The sequence below is a fragment of the Takifugu flavidus genome, chromosome 22 (assembly GCF_003711565.1).
Source record: "Takifugu flavidus isolate HTHZ2018 chromosome 22, ASM371156v2, whole genome shotgun sequence".
Classification (NCBI taxonomy): Eukaryota; Metazoa; Chordata; class Actinopteri; order Tetraodontiformes; family Tetraodontidae; genus Takifugu; species Takifugu flavidus.
This window is the reverse complement of record NC_079541.1, coordinates 4,855,768-4,873,229: the sequence shown is the minus strand read 5'-3', so window position 1 is coordinate 4,873,229 and position 17,462 is coordinate 4,855,768. Positions and strand designations below refer to the sequence as shown.

The window sequence follows — 17,462 nt, the reverse complement described above, 5'->3', positions numbered from 1 at the left end:
GAAATTTTGGAGATGCTTGTAGATCTTTGGAGATGCTAATTTCCCTGGTGGACACCCCCTAAAGGGATCAATAAAGTACTCTTGAATCTTGAATCCCTGAATTCTTACTTCGGAATTAGATCCCAGAGGTCAAAGGTCAAGGCAAGTTTGAAACTGTGTTTTGTTTTGTTTTTAAAAAAAGGTGAGGAACATGAGTAGAAACAGTTTCAAGCAATTTGCTGAAAAGTTTATTGGCTGGAATGTGCAAATGTCCAAAACCACACACACACACACACACACACACACACACACACACACACACACACACACACACACCGGAAACAGCTTATGTCTCTCGCAGCTTTAGTGTTGAGCGCCGCAGCGGCTGCTACACAACCGCTTTCTCTCCGGAGCAGAGAAATACATGACAGAATATCACAAAAAGCACAACGAGCGGTTGTTGTAACGTAACCTAGGTCTGCTTTTTTCCCCCACAAAGGTGCACAACGATTTCAAAGCTGGACCCGAAACTGAACCGAACTGAAATGCTAAGTTTTAGCCTTTAGCGCCGCCGGGGCCTCGAATGAGCGCAACATAACGACATTGTGTGTCACTGTGACACAAATATAAAACCTTTCATGGAAAGGGGTGGGGGGGTGGGGGGAGAGGGGAACACTGGAGCAGGGGTGAAAATGTGGAGGTAGAAGCATTTTTAAAAACAAAAACAGACAAAAATAAATTCAGTCGATTGCACTGGGGAGCCGCAGGGGGGTAGGCGATGGCAGATGGTGGCACTAAAGAGCCGGTGGTGGTGTTTTTGGCTTTCTGTCAGACGTGTAAACAAGCTCGTGAATGGCACCGATGAGAGGCATGACAGAACACGCACGCACAGACTGCTGCCAAAGACAGGCCTGTCACGGAACACTGAAAACAGTCAACAGACTGTCCACAAAGCCTCCACTGTCTGGTTTCCAGGCTTCCCTAAAGGCACTTTGGATGAGTCGCGCCCAAGCGTCGCGACGGGGAACAACCCTCGAGCCGCTGCCGTCGTTCCCGCCGCCGCATTCCGGGCTTCAGTAAAACTCGATCATGTACTCGGGATAGATCTGGTTGCTGTCGAAGATGACGTAAATCTTTGGATTGGCCATGTCGTCCACGCAGCTGTCGTAGAAGCTGGTGAAGCTGGTGTCCTTGGAGGGCGGTCTGCAGTACATGGGGTGCCCCACCGAGTACTCCCCCACCAGAACTCTGGCCAGGAACATGGTTTTGTAGGGCGGCTCGCTGGCAAAGATGGGCGGGGCCAGCCCGTGTCTCTGCAGGGTGATGTTGTGCTTCCCCGTAGTGTGACAGAATTTACTGGAGTATTTGGCGTCCCGGGCAAAATAGCTCCCTGCAGCCGGACAATGGAGTTAACAGCGTTTGTGATGTCACATTAGAAAAGAGAGGGGTTTACCTTTGCCGTACACGCCGCCGTGGCTCCCCGTGAGCCGCCAGTCGAAGTTAAAAGTGCATATCGCCTGAATGTTACTGTATCCTGTTCCGTGGAACAGCATTCGCTCCTCGATGTCCAACGTGCGCTTGACCTTCTGCAGCTGAGTCTTCTTCCTGAGGAGAGAAGGAGGGAACAGCTGATTGCTTCCAAGTCTGTGTCCGAGCGGCAAATGTGCGGTTTCCACGTTACCTCCCAGTCAGCTAAATGTTTCAGCAAACAAGAGGCTCTCAGATGAGTTTCCTGGAAGGAGAGGCATCAACTTTTCTACCTGTACCTGCAGAAGAATTCCCATAAATCCAAGTTCTGAATCCTCTGGATGGATTTGATGGGGTGATCCATGGTCCTTTCATACAGCCGGGCCACCTCTTTGAACTCGTGGGTGTCTCGTCCGAGCTGGATGAGCTGCAGCATCACAACCATGACTTCACTAAAGGCTTGGATGTGATTGGAGTGTCTTCAAAACAGTGTTTCCAGTACTAATATTCCTGATAATAAAGTAGCACCTGGTAGGGCTCGTCTGTGTTGATTCTCTCCCAGTGACATGGAACAGGCAGGGCCAGATTATCACAGATGAACCTGACACATCCCAGCAGAGGAGAAATATCTAAACATTCGCTGCTGGTGTAGACATAGTTAGTTTCTCACCCTGCTTTTGCCTGCTGAAGTCAAAGCTTTGGTTTTCGTCGTTTCATCGTTGGCATCTGCAGATCGTACCTGAAGCCAGTGGCAGAGTGGAGGGAGCGCTTGATCGGCCGCTGCTTCCCTGTTGTCACATTTATCTGCCTCATCACTGAGGAGAAAGTGAAAATTGACATTGACATTAATGCATCGTTGGCGAAACTGCGTTGAATCCGCCGCCTTACTGGAGAAGTCCAGTCTGTAGGTGTACTTTGCCGTGTAGAATTCCATAACACCTCGCTGGTTCCTGTTGTAGCACTGCTCAATCTGAGCGCTTGTCACTGAGCACGAGGCGCTGGGATCAATCTGATGGCGGCAGGATACAAAAAACCCAAACAATTAGTTTTTTTGAAACAGATTTCTGCAGGAAAAGGGCATCATTTTAATCAGGAATGAATTCCTTTGACAATCAAAACCCTTTTGGACTCAATATTGGGACTAGTTCTGGGTAAATACATGGCAATGCAACAGAATTGACAGAAAAAAATCGATAATATTCTGGTGAACACAGACAACATGGAGACTAATCCAACGGTTGTTGATAGTCTTATGGGAATGTTTTGGATCTATGTGACATATATAAAGATGCTGATGTCACAGCATTCAAACAGAAGGGATGGGAAAAGGCTTCATTAAGTCTGTTTAAAGGCTGCAGGGAGGCGTCTACCTCAAACATGTGCCAAACTCCACATTCGGCCAAGTAGAACCAGCACCAGTTGGACTCCGAGGTGTCCATCTCCTCATTCTCGTTGGACTCCTCCTCCGACGGTCTGATGGCTAACATGGCCAAATCTGAAATTAACAGGAACCTTTATTTAAAAAAAGAGGCACATTTAACGTGCGGTAACTGCAACTGAAAGGCTCGTTTTCATGTTTCTTTCGCCTACCCAACCTGCCGACACACAGATGCTTAAGAGTAACCGTCGCCGAGCAATTTCATCCTGTAAACAAACGTAATGCAGGATATTGCCATATCGAGCTCAGTACCGTCTGCAGCCAGTACTCAACGGTCGTCTTACCGGGTCACCAGCCTGTCTCTCTGCCTTTATCTGCACATTGTTATGCATATTAGTCGTTCCATTACAAATAAAAGATAAAGGTTTACTTCCTGGAGCTACATCATTTTTTTCCTGTTCTGCGTATTTACGTGTACTTCCTGGTTCGGCACGCACGAGACGTCAGTGCGTCACCGCCTCGTGCGACCACCAAACTGCAGTGCAGTGTTTAACGCGGGGCGGAGTCAAACGATTCTCGTGCTATTATGGGCGTGGCCAACACCCTCCCTCCGCCCATGACTTTGTTCTCATTGGTCTCTCCTTACTACCACCCAGTGGCTAAAAGGAGGTGGTACAAATGTATCTGCTTAGATCCAGTTACAAATGACTAGTGAACCAAAATATAACGATGTAGGCATTATAGGGTAAAGTTAATAGATTTTCAGTGTTAAACATTGCAACTTTTGTTTGCCTTTTCCAAGCATTTCTGGTGGCAGCCTTGGTTGGGCTAACGCCCCCTGGGGTAGGGCTCGATCGAATTTAGGACACACCCCTGTCGAAAGAGTAAGCATGCATGACTTTCCCAGTCAGTAAAAGACGTTTACACTTGGAGTAAACATCAGAATCGCAGGTGAGTTATCTTCACATTCATAGAGATATTTAACTACCTTAAATAAAGTAATGGAAGTTCCAATTCAGCATTAAACTGAGCTAGATAATCACATATATGTTATAGTTGATTAATGCACAGAAAATGAGTTAGATTGCATGCTGTTTATCTGTGTGTGCATCCATGATTTGCATTTTGCACGCACACTGTATGTCATGTGTGCAGCGAGATCATGACTGCTGAAACAGAGAGGGGGCCTCAGGACACAAACCCCACAGACAATAAAGGAATTCCAGAAGGAGGGATTCAGCCAAGGGAGAAATGGGCCAACAAGATGGAATTCATCTTCTCCATGGCTGGAGAAATCATCGGACTTGGGAACATCTGGCGATTTCCGTATCTGTGTTTCAAGAATGGAGGAGGTGAATAGAAAGGATTCTATGCATGGTCTTTATTTATCTGCAGCATGAAGCTCAGCGAGGAATCTGTTTCATGCTCTTTAAGTCCTGGCTCGCATGTTTCTGCTTTTAAACTGCCAGAAATGTGTGATTTCATACGTACTATAGGAAATTCCCTCCCGTCTTGAGGAGTAGATCTTTGACCCACCGTGTAAATGTCCAGTGCATGACTCTTGATTGTTTTTGATGGTTGCAGGTGTCTTCCTCATCCCTTATTTTGTGTTCCTCTTCTTCTGTGGTATTCCTCTCTTCTTCTTGGAGACGGCATTGGGCCAGTACACCAGTGAAGGTGGGGTGACAGCCTGGAGGAAGATCTGCCCCATGCTCCAGGGTAAATTCCCACACCAAAATGAGTCTTTCTTCAATAAATACTTTAAAGTATCCTTTAAAGGAAGTGTGCGACTGCTTCCTGCAGGGATCGGAGTGGCATCTCAGGTGATCGTGACCTACCTGAACATCTACTACATCGTGGTGTTGGCCTGGGCCATCTTCTACCTGGTCAACTCCTTCAAAACTCCACTTCCTTGGTCTACATGTGACAACGTGTGGAACACCAGTGAGAGCTGCAGCACCTGCACGCTTTGAATTTCTCCATGAAGTCTGCTACAAATTCTCTCCTCCCCCTCCTCCTCCTCTTCCTCCTCCTCCTAGAGTCCTGTCTCGCTGGCGTCAACATCTTAGACAACCCTCATCTGTATAAATCCAACTCCAGCTGGTCCTTTCTGAACAACATCACCACAGAAAACTTCGCTGAAGATCTAAGTTATTTGTATGTCGTAACCTTTTGAAGACAATGCTCACAAATATTCTGTTAGTTTTGGCTTCCACAGGGGCACACCTGTGCTTTTATGTCTTTTTCAGACACTCCAATCCTCTTATTAGCTGGAATTAATATGAGGAGTGGAGCCAGATGACACTGTGGGAAAATAACAAGATTCTCACAGTTAGATCTCGCTGTGGAATAAAGAACAACATAGCTAAAACGAGCTAACAGCTAAAATGGTGTAAGGAAACTGATGGTGGTGTTGCAGCAGATATATTTTACCATTCATTAAATACATTAATTTGTGGCTACGTTAACAGAAGACGAAATGAAATAAAAGGCTGGGATTGCTCGGAAGGTCTAGATTTCAACTCAGCTTATTCTTATTTGTCAATTCCTAGGAACGAAAGTGACCTTTTCCTGGCAGCAAACTCACCAGAAGAGGAGTTCTGGATGTGAGAAACACACACACACACACACACACACACACACACACACACACACATATACACACACACACGCACACACACACACAAATGACCTTTATCTAATGTTAACACAAACATGGAACAGTGTTGAAATAATGAGATGCATTCCAAGCCCTTTTAAGCTTTTGTATTTAGGATCCAGATGTTTGGCCCTTTCATCTACGCACACAGAGAAAATAACTGCCTGAAATGAGATATTGATATTTCTGTTTGTCACATGTTGAGAGAAAGATGCTGGCGCTTGACGTGCGTCGGGGGAAAACCCCGAGATGACGAGATTTCTTGTCTCTCCGCAGTAATCGCGTGTTGAGGTTATCGGATGATATGTCCCTGTCAGTGGTACACTGGGACCTGGCTCTGTGTCTCCTGCTGGCATGGGTCATTTGCTACTTCTGCATCTGGAAGGGGATTAAATCCACGGGAAAGGCAAGGACTCTTGTGCATGTGTGAGAAAATGAGGTCATCGACGTACGGGTCGACTTTTTAAATTTACTTTATTACTTTATTTTGCTAAACGGGTTGTGATGAGCCTTTTATTCGCGTTTTAAGCGAAACAGAAGATGACAACAGGGTGTGATATCTACTTTATGGTCACATGCTTAGAAAAAAAAAGTTATTTTTAGACAGTCTGTTGCCTGGGAGACAGCAAGAAACCTTTTTTTTCCTTTTGTAGGTGGTCTATTTCACCGCCACATTCCCCTACCTGCTGCTCATCATCATCTTCATCCGTGGAGTGACGCTCCCTGGGGCTGGAGAGGGGCTCAGGTTCTACCTTACCCCTGACTTAAGCAAGCTCGCCGAACCAAACGTGAGCGCTCAACATCGGAACCGCATCTTCTTGCAACTGCGATTGTTGTTTAATTAAGACGTCACAAACCCAATAAGGAGCCAGTTAAAGTGCCTGGAACAGAATCGGCTCACAATGAGCCCAGACATCATCTATCTGTTTGTCTCACAGTAATCATGTTGGGCCCCCGTATCTTCTGTATGAACACAGGCTATTCTTATTACCCCCCCCCCCCCCCCCCATCTCACCCCCTCTCTCTTTGCCTTAAGCCTTATTTTCCGGTCTCAAGACAGGAGCTTATCCAGAAAAGCAAACCAAGATCAGTTGACAGGCATGTTTGTTGAGAAAAGCTTCCCCAATCGGACCCCATTAACCATCAGTGGTGCCGGGGGGGGATGGTTCTCAAACATCGTGAGGCAGGCGCCCTCGGGCGGGATAAAGAGGCTCATTTGGCCGCTAACAACGTTGATTTGTTCCTGTCAAGAATTGGAATGTGAGCATCTGCCATGTGTCCGAATGTTCACCGCCAGACTCATGAATGCTGAGGTCAGAGGTCAAATGCGAAGGGCTCGATTCCTCTATTGTGCCATTTTGAATTTGGCTCTTGTGAAGGGAGAATAGATGACGTGGAAGCTCTTTAATTGCATCTTCGCTGGTAAACTGCGTTTTATGCTCTCGCCAGTAGGTGGAATGTCAAAAGTCAGAGCACGTATGAGAACGCGGAGCACCACGATGCCGTAGGCTCGTAAAACGCGCATCTGTTCCCGATTACAGCGGCAACGACCTAGCGAGTCTCCTTTCGCCTGTGGCGTGCGCCTCTGGTGTTTTTGTCCTTCATAGCAATGTGAAGATCCTTCGCTAGTGTTGAGGGCCCCTCCCTGCTGGGACCACAGAAGGAGCCTGTGTGTCGTCTTGAGTGCGGCCATGTCTGTTTTTCACACAGACGGAGACAGTTGGGAAGTACCGTAAAGATGAATGACGCCTGTCTGCTCGCGCTGAGAGCGGAAATACAAAAAGGGAACAGGCTCCTCTTTCTTACGCTAGCAAAGTCATCTGGAGCTTCCTCCCGCTTGGCAGCGATTGTGCAGTGGGGCCCATTCTTGCTGGGAGCACCTGGAAATAAGGAAGCTTTATCTTTATTTTTTCAAAAGTACCCAGGTACCGTATTAAAGGGGCAGCTATCTTTCTTCACTCTCAGTCTGTGTCGCACAAATCGCCTGGAGCTGCCTTTAATTGATACAAGGAACTATAAACCACAGAATAGTAGTAGCGGCTGTATCGTTATATAAGGCCTTATGAAAACCTGCGGCTAACCTTTTTAGCATCATTGGATTGTTTGACGCTTTTCAGCCTAATTCCACAGAAAAACACAAACACTTCATTTAAGACACGACTGATCCGCTGATGGAAAAACTTTTATGCACGATCATTTTCGATTATCACGCTGCCTTTAGTGGTGGATTTTCCCAGAATATCAAATCTTCAGGGCTGGTTTAACAAGTCCAGGATGTAAATGCTTTGGTTCCTATTCGTCTGATTCTGAAGAGAAATCTTTTGTTTTTGGAGATTCTCAAAACTCTTTGACTTGAGGGATACCTCAGGGCTCTGGCCTCGAACCACTTTTGATATGATTGACATGCTGGAAGAGGATAATGTTCATGTTACACAGATGATACTCTGTTAGATCTTTGTCCTCACCATAAAGATGAAGAATAAAAGCAGCAAAATAACTTGGAATAATGTCGTATTCACTTCATATGCAGTCAGATTAACATGACTTACTCGTTAGCTGTCTGTTGTTGACAGACACATTAGCAAACAAAGCTGGTTGTATTGGCGCCTCTCTAGAATGTCTTTTCCCTCTCTGCAGGTCTGGGCTGAAGCAGGGACACAGGTCTTCTTCTCCTACGCTGTGTGTCAGGGAGTGCTAACCTCTCTGGGAAGCTACAATAAATACAACAACAACTGCTACAGGTGAGTAACTCTGGCTCTTGTCACTTTGTACTTTATATATTGGCTGAATTTCTGCTCTGATATCTTGCAGAGACTGTTTGGCCCTGTGCTTCCTGAACAGCGCCACCAGTATCTTTGCTGGTTTCGCTGTCTTCTCGGTGCTTGGGTTCATGGCTCATGGACTAGATTTACCGTTGTCTGAAGTTGCTGTATCTGGTGAGTCAATAAAGCTGATAACTCCTTTAAAACTCCTTGTTTACATGATGTGTTTATGGACTTGTGCACAGGTCCAGGTCTGGCCTTTATAGCCTATCCAAAGGCTCTGTCAATGCTACCTGGCTCCTCCATCTGGGCTGTCCTCTTCTTCCTCATGATCCTCTTTCTGGGCCTGGACACTCAGGTAAGACACCTTGCATCATGACGTGTGCCGTTCCCATGTAAGCTAACGTTTCCCTTCTGCATGTAACAGTTCGTGTGTGTGGAGAGCCTGGCCACATCCATCACTGACCTGTTCCCACGCCAGCTCAGGAAGCCGGGTGCCAGAGAGCTCCTGGTCCTGGCCATTGCTGTCGTGTGTTTCCTGCTGGGGCTGCCGCTCGTGACGCAGGTGAGCAGAGAGAAACATATGCATGTGTTCTACGCTATTCCCACATTCCTATTGTTTCTGCCCGTGCTTTAGAGCGGAATAGTACTGTTCCACCTGATGGACACCTTTGGTGCAAGTGGAATCACCCTCCTCTTCATCGCCTGCTGCGAAACCATTGCCGTCGCCTGGATCTATGGTAACTCAACTTAGTCAGTATCTGACAAACAGCTGTTAAATAATCGCAAAACTATTATTTAATGTGCTTGTTGCTACAGTTGCAATTGGTTACAGTTGCAGTTGGCTAGCTCCAACTAGATCCGATCAAAAGATGTAAAAACACTTTTAGCCTAACAGCATTATACATGCTAACTGCTCCCAGTGACCCCATTGGTTGAAACAGCTGTTTCGTTTCTATTTATATCAGTTGTTATCTGTGTTGTTGATTCTTTACGCTTCATTTTCTTGACAACATATGATGAAATCTGACTGGATAAAAGCTTAGAGTCAAATAAAAATCTTTAAAATGTAGATTAAGCAAGCGCTTCCCTATCTGGACTAAACTTGTACACAAGAGATATTTGCATTCAACCTGCGCATATATTGGACTTTTGTGACTGCAGTGATCACGTTTAACACAAGAGGAAGCTGCGGTGCATGCTTTTCATCATTCACTCTTCCTCTTCTTTTGAAATGCCATTCATTTTGTTTGATTGCCCCAAACGTCCACCCTCCCCCCTTCCTCTCCCTTATTTCCATCACCTGACCCCCGTAACGCATCCAAACACTGAGATAAAGAGGCATTCAGATTACAAAATAAATCACGTGGCTCTCACGCGTGTCGTTCCCTTTTGACTGACTCTGCAGGCGCCGACCGTTTCTATGACAACATCGAGGACATGATCGGGTACCCGCCGCTCCCCTTGCTGAAGTACTGCTGGCTGTTCATCACGCCGCTCATCTGTGGAGTAAGAGGCAGAGAGAAAATGGGTCACTGAGCATTCTCAGGTGGAAAATTAATTCCTAATCTGACGTATCCTATCTGTTAGTTCACTATGCTGTGTAACCTGGCGGAGGGCCATGCCATCATGGTTTATGGGTATATACCCGGAGTCTGGGCTGGCGTGGTGGGCACTCTTCTCATCCTCACCCCACTGATGTGCATTCCTGTGTTCATCTTTATTTCTCTGTGCAAGGTGCGTGCAACCATCCGCATTAGCATTACGGCTAAAATAGGTGTTACTGTGTCTCTAAAACTAATATTGGTCCCCAGAATTCCCGAGCCATGACCACGCCGTCCAGTGACCTGCGCCAGGCTCGACCACAGAAGCCGGTTCTCACGCTGTGCGGGTACGTCGTCTTCAGGGCGCGGGTGCAGCCCCACAGGAGGGACGATGCACAGGACAAGTCCAATATGGAGGAGATGAGAGGACTGTGATGCTACACATTGAATCAGGGAAATCCTCTTGTATTTCTGTGCCTGTTTTATAGCTTTGCTGATGATGTCAAATGGGAAAAAAGGACGATTCTGTCACACAGAAATGAAAATGCTTAAGTTTAGAAGCTTGATTCCAAATAAACCGGAGGGAATACGATGAGTCCTGTGTGCATTTTTATGGGGGGATCACGGGTTCAGTCCCAAGGCTGCTCACTTAAGGTTTTGGTTGGAATGGGTGTTCAAGGATCAAGATTTCCAGGTTATCACAAGCAGAGGGTCCTTTAATCCAGCCTTCCAGAGTTGTTCAAGTTAAATTTGGATTTCTGATATGGTGTATGACACTGGTTGAATGGCTGCTGTGACAGATTGTGGGGGTAGTACCCATACCGTCCAGTAGAGGGCGAAGGCCTCTTACAGATCAAATATGGAAATTGTTTTTTTTTGTTTATGCAGGCTTCAGAATAAATGTTTCTTATTTTGCTGTGAAACTGGGGTCTGTACGCGCACATCTGTGTGTTCCTCCATCTGTGTGTGCATGCGGGACTTGCCGTAAACCAAATTCCACCCCCGGTGGGGGTGGGGACTTTTTTTTCAGTGTTCTGAGAAAGTCAGAGGCATTTTACTAGTGCAGCGCACGCAAGATCATGGGTGAGTTGCATGTTTTTTTAAGAACACTCACAGCAGAACTGTCACTTCACAGTTTTTAACTTTGCTCGTTCCAATCAGAGAAGGTTGTTTTGAAGTTGTTTTTGCTTTGTAAGACCCAAGAAAAACAAGACTACTTTAATACACTGCAACATTTGTGTGTGTGCATGTATGTTTGTGTGTGTGCACAAACAAAAAGCAGACTCGGAGACCATGGCGGACAACCCACTGAGTGGGGGACATGTTAGCGATTCTGGAGCAGAAAAGGGAGTGTCAGAGAAAGGAGCTCAACCGAGAGCAAAATGGGGTCACAAAGTGGAATTCTTTCTTTGCGCGTCAACTCAAATTATTTCCGTAGAAAATCTGGGGATTTGTCCATTTCTTCTTTACAGATATGGAGGTGAGCAACAGCATGTCTGTGGAGAATTTTTCAGGTTCACTAAATTAATAAAATCCACCGAAATCGAATCAATTGTTGTCATTTGCAGGTGCCTTCCTCATCCCTTATTGTCTGTCCCTCTTCTTCTGTGGTATGCCCCTGCTCTTCCTGGGGCTGGCCATAGGCCAGTACACCGGCGAGAGTGGGGTGACTGCCTGGAAGAAGATCTGCCCCATGTTCCAGGGTAAGTTTATGTCTGTTTTTTGACTCCTGTAAAGTTTCAAGATCAGAGCTGTAAAACAATATTAGGCTAAGAGAGAAAAAGAAAAGTGTCCCGAAATTATCCACCTTAGCTTTGCATGTATAACCATAGTGTCCAGACCATAGTGTCCAGACCATCGTGTCCAGACCATCGTGTCCAGACCATGGACTAATAGAAGCCGGATTGATCACAAGGCTTTGGCTAACATTAGCTACAGATCTACAAAGAATAATGCCTAACAATAAATACGGCATCAACCAAAATGGCATTAACACGTTTGCCTGAAATCCAGATACGCTAATTAGATCATCCGCAAACAGCATCCCTGAGTCCATCATACCTGCAGAATATTGCACATTCCTTCACTGAGAGATATAAAGGATATACGTAGATGTAAAGCTCACTTTTGTTTTCTTCTACAAACATTCTCAAAAGCTGCCAGGAGCCCTGTGTTTGAACCCCCCCATCCCATCCCATATGCACTCAATGTAATCCTATAATGCTTGTGAAACGTGGCGTACATTTGACGCTCCCCAACCAAGCAATTTATCCCATCATCCTTTGTGGTAGCAAGTGAGAAACCAGACATGAGACAGCGAATGTGTGATTTCAGACACATCCCAGAGAAATAACGGAAAACTCACGTTCCTCAGGAATCGGAATAGCATCCTTGGTCATTTTGACCTACATGACCATCAGCCATGTTGTTCTGCCAGTCTGGTCCCTCTTCTACCTGTACAGCTCCTTCAAAAGCCCGCTGCCATGGACCACATGTGACCACTCGTGGAACACAGGTGAAATGCGCACTGGGATATAATGTGCAGAGTTTGACCTCAATTAATGCCTCGGTTTCTCCATTAGAGTTATGTGCCATTAGAACAAATCCAGCCAGTAACACCAGCCAGGAAGGTTTTGATTACGAGTGGAAGAACTTTACTTCGCCCTCGTAAGTGGCTTCTTATTTGACTTATGAACAGAAGTGTGTGTTGAACTTGGACTAGCATTAATTCCTTCATTGTCTGGATATGAACTCTAAGAATTGGTCCTCACTGACAACAAGCTAATCTCTATTTGGGTTTATTTTGCAGGTATGGCTTTATCCATTCAGCAGAAACAGAGTTTTGGAGGTGAGATCTTGAAGCACCAACACCGTGTTGAATGGGATGTCTGGCAGTTTTCCAAACAGATAAAAGGCGGACAACCAGGGCTCAGAAGGGTCGACTTGATCAAAATTCCTACATGGAGGAAAGAACTCAGTCAGCGGTGCTGTAGTTAGCAATGCTTCAGCGCCTCTTGCCTGGACTTGGTCAAAGGTTCCTGGTAGTGTTCCAGGATCAAGGCACAGATTTTAACCCAGTTTAAGCCCTGGTACCCACTTGGGGGCTAAAGCAGGTAGAGGTAATAAACTAATGTGCATCAAGTATAGGACACCACAGCTCATGCCGCACACAGCCCCCATTCCCGGCACTGGAGCTGATGAGAAACACATGGTGTAGCCAAACATCTTTAACTCAGCAGATGAGAACATTTGGAATTCCAGACCCGCTACTTTTCTCACGAGATGAGGCCCAACTAAAGAGGTGGTTGATTGTTTGTCATGTGATGTTTGGATTCACAAAGCCTCTCTCTTTTTGCATCTTACACATCTTAGATCAGTTAATCCCATCCCTGCTTTGGGATCGAGTGGTTTGACTCTACAATGGAGACTGATTCCCTGTCTCCTCATTGCTTGGGTTCTGAGTTATTTCTGCACCTGGAAGGGAATCAAATACACTGGGAAGGTAAGCAATAGTCCCATCCTCCTAGCCTATAGGATGCTCCTGATTAGGCCACTACGATTGGGGAATAATCACAGGTTACACTGGTTGCCAGAAAAAGCTTCGAGCAGGACCAGGCTCATAAAGGACAACCTGGCCAACCGATAGCAACTCGACCTTTACACAACCAAACTGACCCACCAATAAACCATCTGAGCCGTGCTTGCTAACCTTATTTATGTTTATACATTTACTTGCAGGACTCGACCTAACCTGCCTGTGCTTATATCTATTTACAGATTATGTACATGGTTACCTTCCCCTACCTGCTGCTCATCGTCTTCTTTTTCCGTGCTGTGACGCTCCCAGGAGCCGGAGAGGGGTTGCGATATATATTCATCCCAGATCTTGATTCATTAGTAAATCCATACGTAAGAGCCAGGAGGACACATACATGCATGCAACAAGCCTATGTTCCTTATTGGGCGTATATTTGGCTGCACAAAAGTTCTGATTGAGGACACAACACAGAGGCTCCGCCTTTATCTTGCAACCACAAACAATGAGATGGGGGTTCTTTTGGGGTTTCTGCCTCCCCTCTTTTGCCTCTAAACGGTTGGTCACAGGAGGATTTGTCCTCCAGGCTTTTTATTTAAAGAGGAATTGGTTTGGAAATCTTTTCTCTGTACCTATCATGTATTCCCAAACACGCTTAGAAGAAAGAGGAAGGAAAGTTATGCAATCCCAGATGTTCCAAATAGAACTCTCCCTCCCGATCGGAAGCTTTTATTCCACTTCACAATCTCTGTCTTGACAAAGGTTATGGAAGTTGCTACACTAACCAGCTGTACCATCACGGTAAATTATCTTGATTTCAGCTGTTGTAAAAAGTCCGTATAAAAGCTGGAGTCTCGGCCAGGTTGCAGAGCTGAGCGGTATGGTTGAGTTGGAGGTTGACAAAAACACACAAAAGTCAGGGTTTAACCGACAGGTGAAGAGAAACAGCTGGCTCGGTCCTTCAATAGCCGATGAGACGCCAGACACCTGAGATAGGCGAACCGCCCTTAGCCTCGTTTTGCAGGAAAAAGATCTCGCTGCCAACCTGCACTGTGGTTTCAAAAGTCTCCGCCTTCCCTCGCTCTAGGCGTGGATGGTTTCGGTGTCTCAGGCCCTCTACTTTGCCACATGCTTGGGAATAAGAACCTCTCTGGGGAGCTACAACAAATACAACAACAACTGCTATAGGTCGGTATGTCTTGGCTCACGCGGCAAACCACATCCGTTTTACTAAACACGTTGCACTGTTAATCATTCTTTTTCACTTTTTACCGCCTGTTGCAGCGACTGCTTCATACTCTGCGCCCTGCAGGTCGGCACCTACATCTTCCTCAGCTGTATCATGGTCTCGTTCGCTGGATTCCTGGCTCACGTCGAAGAGGCCCCGTTACACGACATTTTATATGGTGGTGGGTTCGTTTTTACATTTTGATGGAAAAACTAATTGTCTATTTTTAGCATTGTATTTTATGGGCTTAAATGCTAGCATCATGAGCTGAACAGTGGGTACAGTAATGGCAACGTCCAATAGGCGACGACCCGTGTTTTCGTTCGTATTACCCCTTCATATTCCCGTAATTTCCCCAGGTATGGATCTGCTCTTTGGTCACTTACCAAAGGCCCTATCGCTGTTGATTGGATCCTCCTTCTGGACCGTGCTGTTCTTCCTCATGCTAACCTTGCTCAGCCTGAGCCATCAAGTACGCCCCACACGCTTTCCCAAAACCTCATGTTCTATTTTCTTGATCTTGGAAAACACCCTCTTGTCGCCTGGTGGGATCTGCTATATTTGGTCGGTGAAATGATTAGAACTCTTGCAGAGGGGCCAATGAGAGCCTTCCACTCCATTAACGTGGAATGAGTGACGATGAAGCTAACCTTTCACTTCTGCCGTCCCAGTTTGTGCTTGTGGAGTGTCTGGCCACGAATGTCAGCGACCTGTTGCCGCGCTACCTACGGAAGATACTTGCTAGAGAGCTACTGGTCCTGGTCATCTGTGGTCTGTGTCTTCTTCTGGGGATGCTGCTCTTCACAAAGGTAAATTGGGTTTAAGGAGTCATCAAAAAATTAGACGTTCGCTGTAGAAATATCAGAATTTTGCACCTTGAACTTTGTTTTTCTGCTGATTTCCAGGGCGGATTAATACTCTTGATTTTTGACACGTTTGGTCTCAGCGAGTTATCCATCTACCTAATTGTCTGTTTTGAGACCATTGTTATTGCCTGGGTATATGGTAAGTAAGTAGCTCTGATCACTAACAGTAAGTTAGCTGTTAGCTTGTTCCTGTAGAGATTCCTCATGCAGCTGACCAAAACCAGGAAGCGGAACCATATCAGCCCATCATAATCATGGATTTGACAAGTTACAGACCATCTCAACAAATTTCTTGGGGAAAAAACCCATTAAACTGAGCCATAAAATCAATTTTGACTATCTTTTATCTTCATTGCCATCTGCCATTTTGTTCTCTTTGATCTGAGCAGCTCTATCTCTTCATGACTTTGCAGGTGGGGATCGTTTCTATGACAACATAGCCGATATGATCGGATATAGGCCATTCCCTGTGCTGAAGTACTGTTGGCTGTGCATCACGCCGTTCATCTGCGGAGTAAGTTGCGCTCTTTCCTACTCTCTTTGTCTTTCTCAACCACCAACTGCTGCCATCCATTGTCAGTGAAGGCAAAGATATAGCAAAACTGATTACTCCCATGCTTCCATATTACATTAAAGTACACATTTACAGTATGTAGTTAGTACATCTAAACTTTACAAAGTTTAGAATAATATACACTATATATAACAGTGTAATACACAGTAAAAAGACATGAAGTGATATTAAGTTGATGTATTCGAGAAGCCCACGTGCTAACATTGCTAGCATACTGGTTTGATTGCCATCAAATGTAGATGATTTTGTCACTGAACGCTGGGATACAGGTGTGACTTTGTTACTTTCTTTGCAGCCAGGAAGCGGAGGATCAAGCCTGTATTTACAGCAGCACAGCAACAAATTAGGCTGCTCAGATCACAGAAAATGAAACAACATTTACTTTACTCTCCAAATAACCATTTCCTCTCACCGCAGATCCTGCTATTGCTTTCCCGAATGGGCCGACAACATGTTTTCTCTGGGAACCATGTTTGGAGTCAGGTTCTGGCCTTCGTCCTCCTGTTCACTCCGATGATGTGCATCCCCGTTTTCATGTTGATCTCACTCTGGAGAGTAAGTTCATCTAGATGTTCTCTGTTTGCATTGTCACCATTCGGCGGTCTAATCTCACCTCTCTCCGATCAGGGCACACAAAACGTGACCACGCCCTCCAGCGACCTCCGCCAGGCCCGCCCACACAAGCCGGCCCTCACACTGTGCAAGCACGTCGTCTGCGCAGGGCAGGTGCAGCCTGAGGTCATCACAATGTAGGAACCATCGTAGGCTGGGACGTGTTATCATTGGACACATTTAGGAACGATTTTGGGAACATTTCATGTTTTTTTAAAATGATATATGATATTGCTTTTTTTTATTACAACAATGTAAAAGTATTTTAGACTGTGTACTTGTAATCCTTCCATTCTCTTAGCCTTCAGGATGATCCGCTAGTAGCTCCGGTTCATCTTGAAGCTACGAGTGTGCAATCTTTTATGTCCTGTTACATTTCAGGATTTATAAACCAGCATTTTTAATCACAATGATGTTTACAGACTCTTCTGCATGATGCCTTTGTTAATATTTCTTTCTCTTTTATGTTATGCCGTTATGTTTCCTAGCATTCCTTTCTGCTCCTGGTCAAGCAGGATCTCAGGAGATGTGTTCCTGTGTAACAAAATTCAGCTTTGTTTATTATTAAATACAACATGCTTGAGTTGTGTGTGATGTCACTGGCGGTCAACAATGTGGGAACGTGGGCGCGCTCCATCGTAACGCCAGGTTCAGTCATCTGTGTAATCCAGACTGGCATTGAATTAACGGGCTCTTCCGCCTGCTCCTGCTCCACCTCCAGCAACACAAGGTGACCCTCGGTCCTCAAACGCTCCAGAGATTCAGGGTTGGAGTGTTTCCCAACCCTGAAATGTTTTTGTTTTTCTTCTTTAACACTCTAAAAATCAATCATTCTGATTAATTAAGCAGCTTGGAAAT

The 17,462-nt window shown here is 45.7% G+C and overlaps 3 protein-coding genes across 7 annotated transcripts; 2 read left to right on the top strand and 1 right to left on the bottom strand.

Annotated features, from left to right (window-relative positions):
• Positions 1–204: 204 nt before the first annotated feature.
• LOC130518955 (protein mono-ADP-ribosyltransferase PARP11) lies at positions 205–3,369 on the bottom strand. 3 transcript variants are annotated; one of them, XM_057021927.1, is made up of 9 exons: positions 3,169–3,369; positions 3,037–3,090; positions 2,817–2,941; positions 2,335–2,455; positions 2,186–2,261; positions 1,975–2,047; positions 1,746–1,873; positions 1,433–1,584; positions 205–1,369 (listed from the first exon to the last, which is right to left on the bottom strand). In XM_057021927.1, exons 3-9 carry the CDS (start codon positions 2,931–2,933, stop codon positions 1,053–1,055), a joined length of 984 nt encoding a protein of 327 aa, XP_056877907.1. In that variant the 5' UTR covers positions 2,934–2,941; positions 3,037–3,090; positions 3,169–3,369; the 3' UTR covers positions 205–1,052. The 3 variants fall into 3 exon arrangements, with proteins under 3 accessions (XP_056877907.1, XP_056877908.1, XP_056877906.1); XM_057021928.1 differs by having other exon boundaries at positions 2,817–3,090; positions 3,169–3,357; XM_057021926.1 differs by having other exon boundaries at positions 2,817–3,358.
• Positions 3,370–3,636: 267 nt separating this feature from the next.
• Positions 3,637–10,378, top strand: LOC130518952 (sodium- and chloride-dependent GABA transporter 2-like). The gene is made up of 16 exons (XM_057021921.1): positions 3,637–3,775; positions 3,980–4,176; positions 4,409–4,543; positions 4,628–4,768; positions 4,864–4,981; positions 5,377–5,430; positions 5,760–5,889; positions 6,137–6,271; positions 8,121–8,224; positions 8,295–8,419; positions 8,491–8,603; positions 8,673–8,810; positions 8,883–8,985; positions 9,654–9,754; positions 9,836–9,982; positions 10,060–10,378. Exons 2-16 carry the CDS (start codon positions 3,987–3,989, stop codon positions 10,222–10,224), a joined length of 1,899 nt encoding a protein of 632 aa, XP_056877901.1. The 5' UTR covers positions 3,637–3,775; positions 3,980–3,986; the 3' UTR covers positions 10,225–10,378.
• A 336-nt stretch (positions 10,379–10,714) lies between these two features.
• Positions 10,715–17,187, top strand: LOC130518953 (sodium- and chloride-dependent betaine transporter-like). Of its 3 annotated transcripts, none has more exons than XM_057021922.1 (16): positions 10,715–10,872; positions 11,069–11,269; positions 11,358–11,492; positions 12,164–12,304; positions 12,372–12,456; positions 12,599–12,637; positions 13,162–13,291; positions 13,567–13,698; positions 14,412–14,512; positions 14,609–14,733; positions 14,912–15,024; positions 15,224–15,361; positions 15,458–15,557; positions 15,832–15,932; positions 16,410–16,547; positions 16,620–17,187. In XM_057021922.1, exons 1-16 carry the CDS (start codon positions 10,869–10,871, stop codon positions 16,743–16,745), a joined length of 1,809 nt encoding a protein of 602 aa, XP_056877902.1. In that variant the 5' UTR covers positions 10,715–10,868; the 3' UTR covers positions 16,746–17,187. The 3 variants fall into 3 exon arrangements, with proteins under 3 accessions (XP_056877902.1, XP_056877903.1, XP_056877904.1); XM_057021923.1 differs by having other exon boundaries at positions 10,725–10,872; positions 11,072–11,269; XM_057021924.1 differs by lacking the exons at positions 10,715–10,872; positions 11,069–11,269 and having other exon boundaries at positions 11,353–11,492; positions 12,124–12,304.
• Positions 17,188–17,462: the final 275 nt, after the last annotated feature.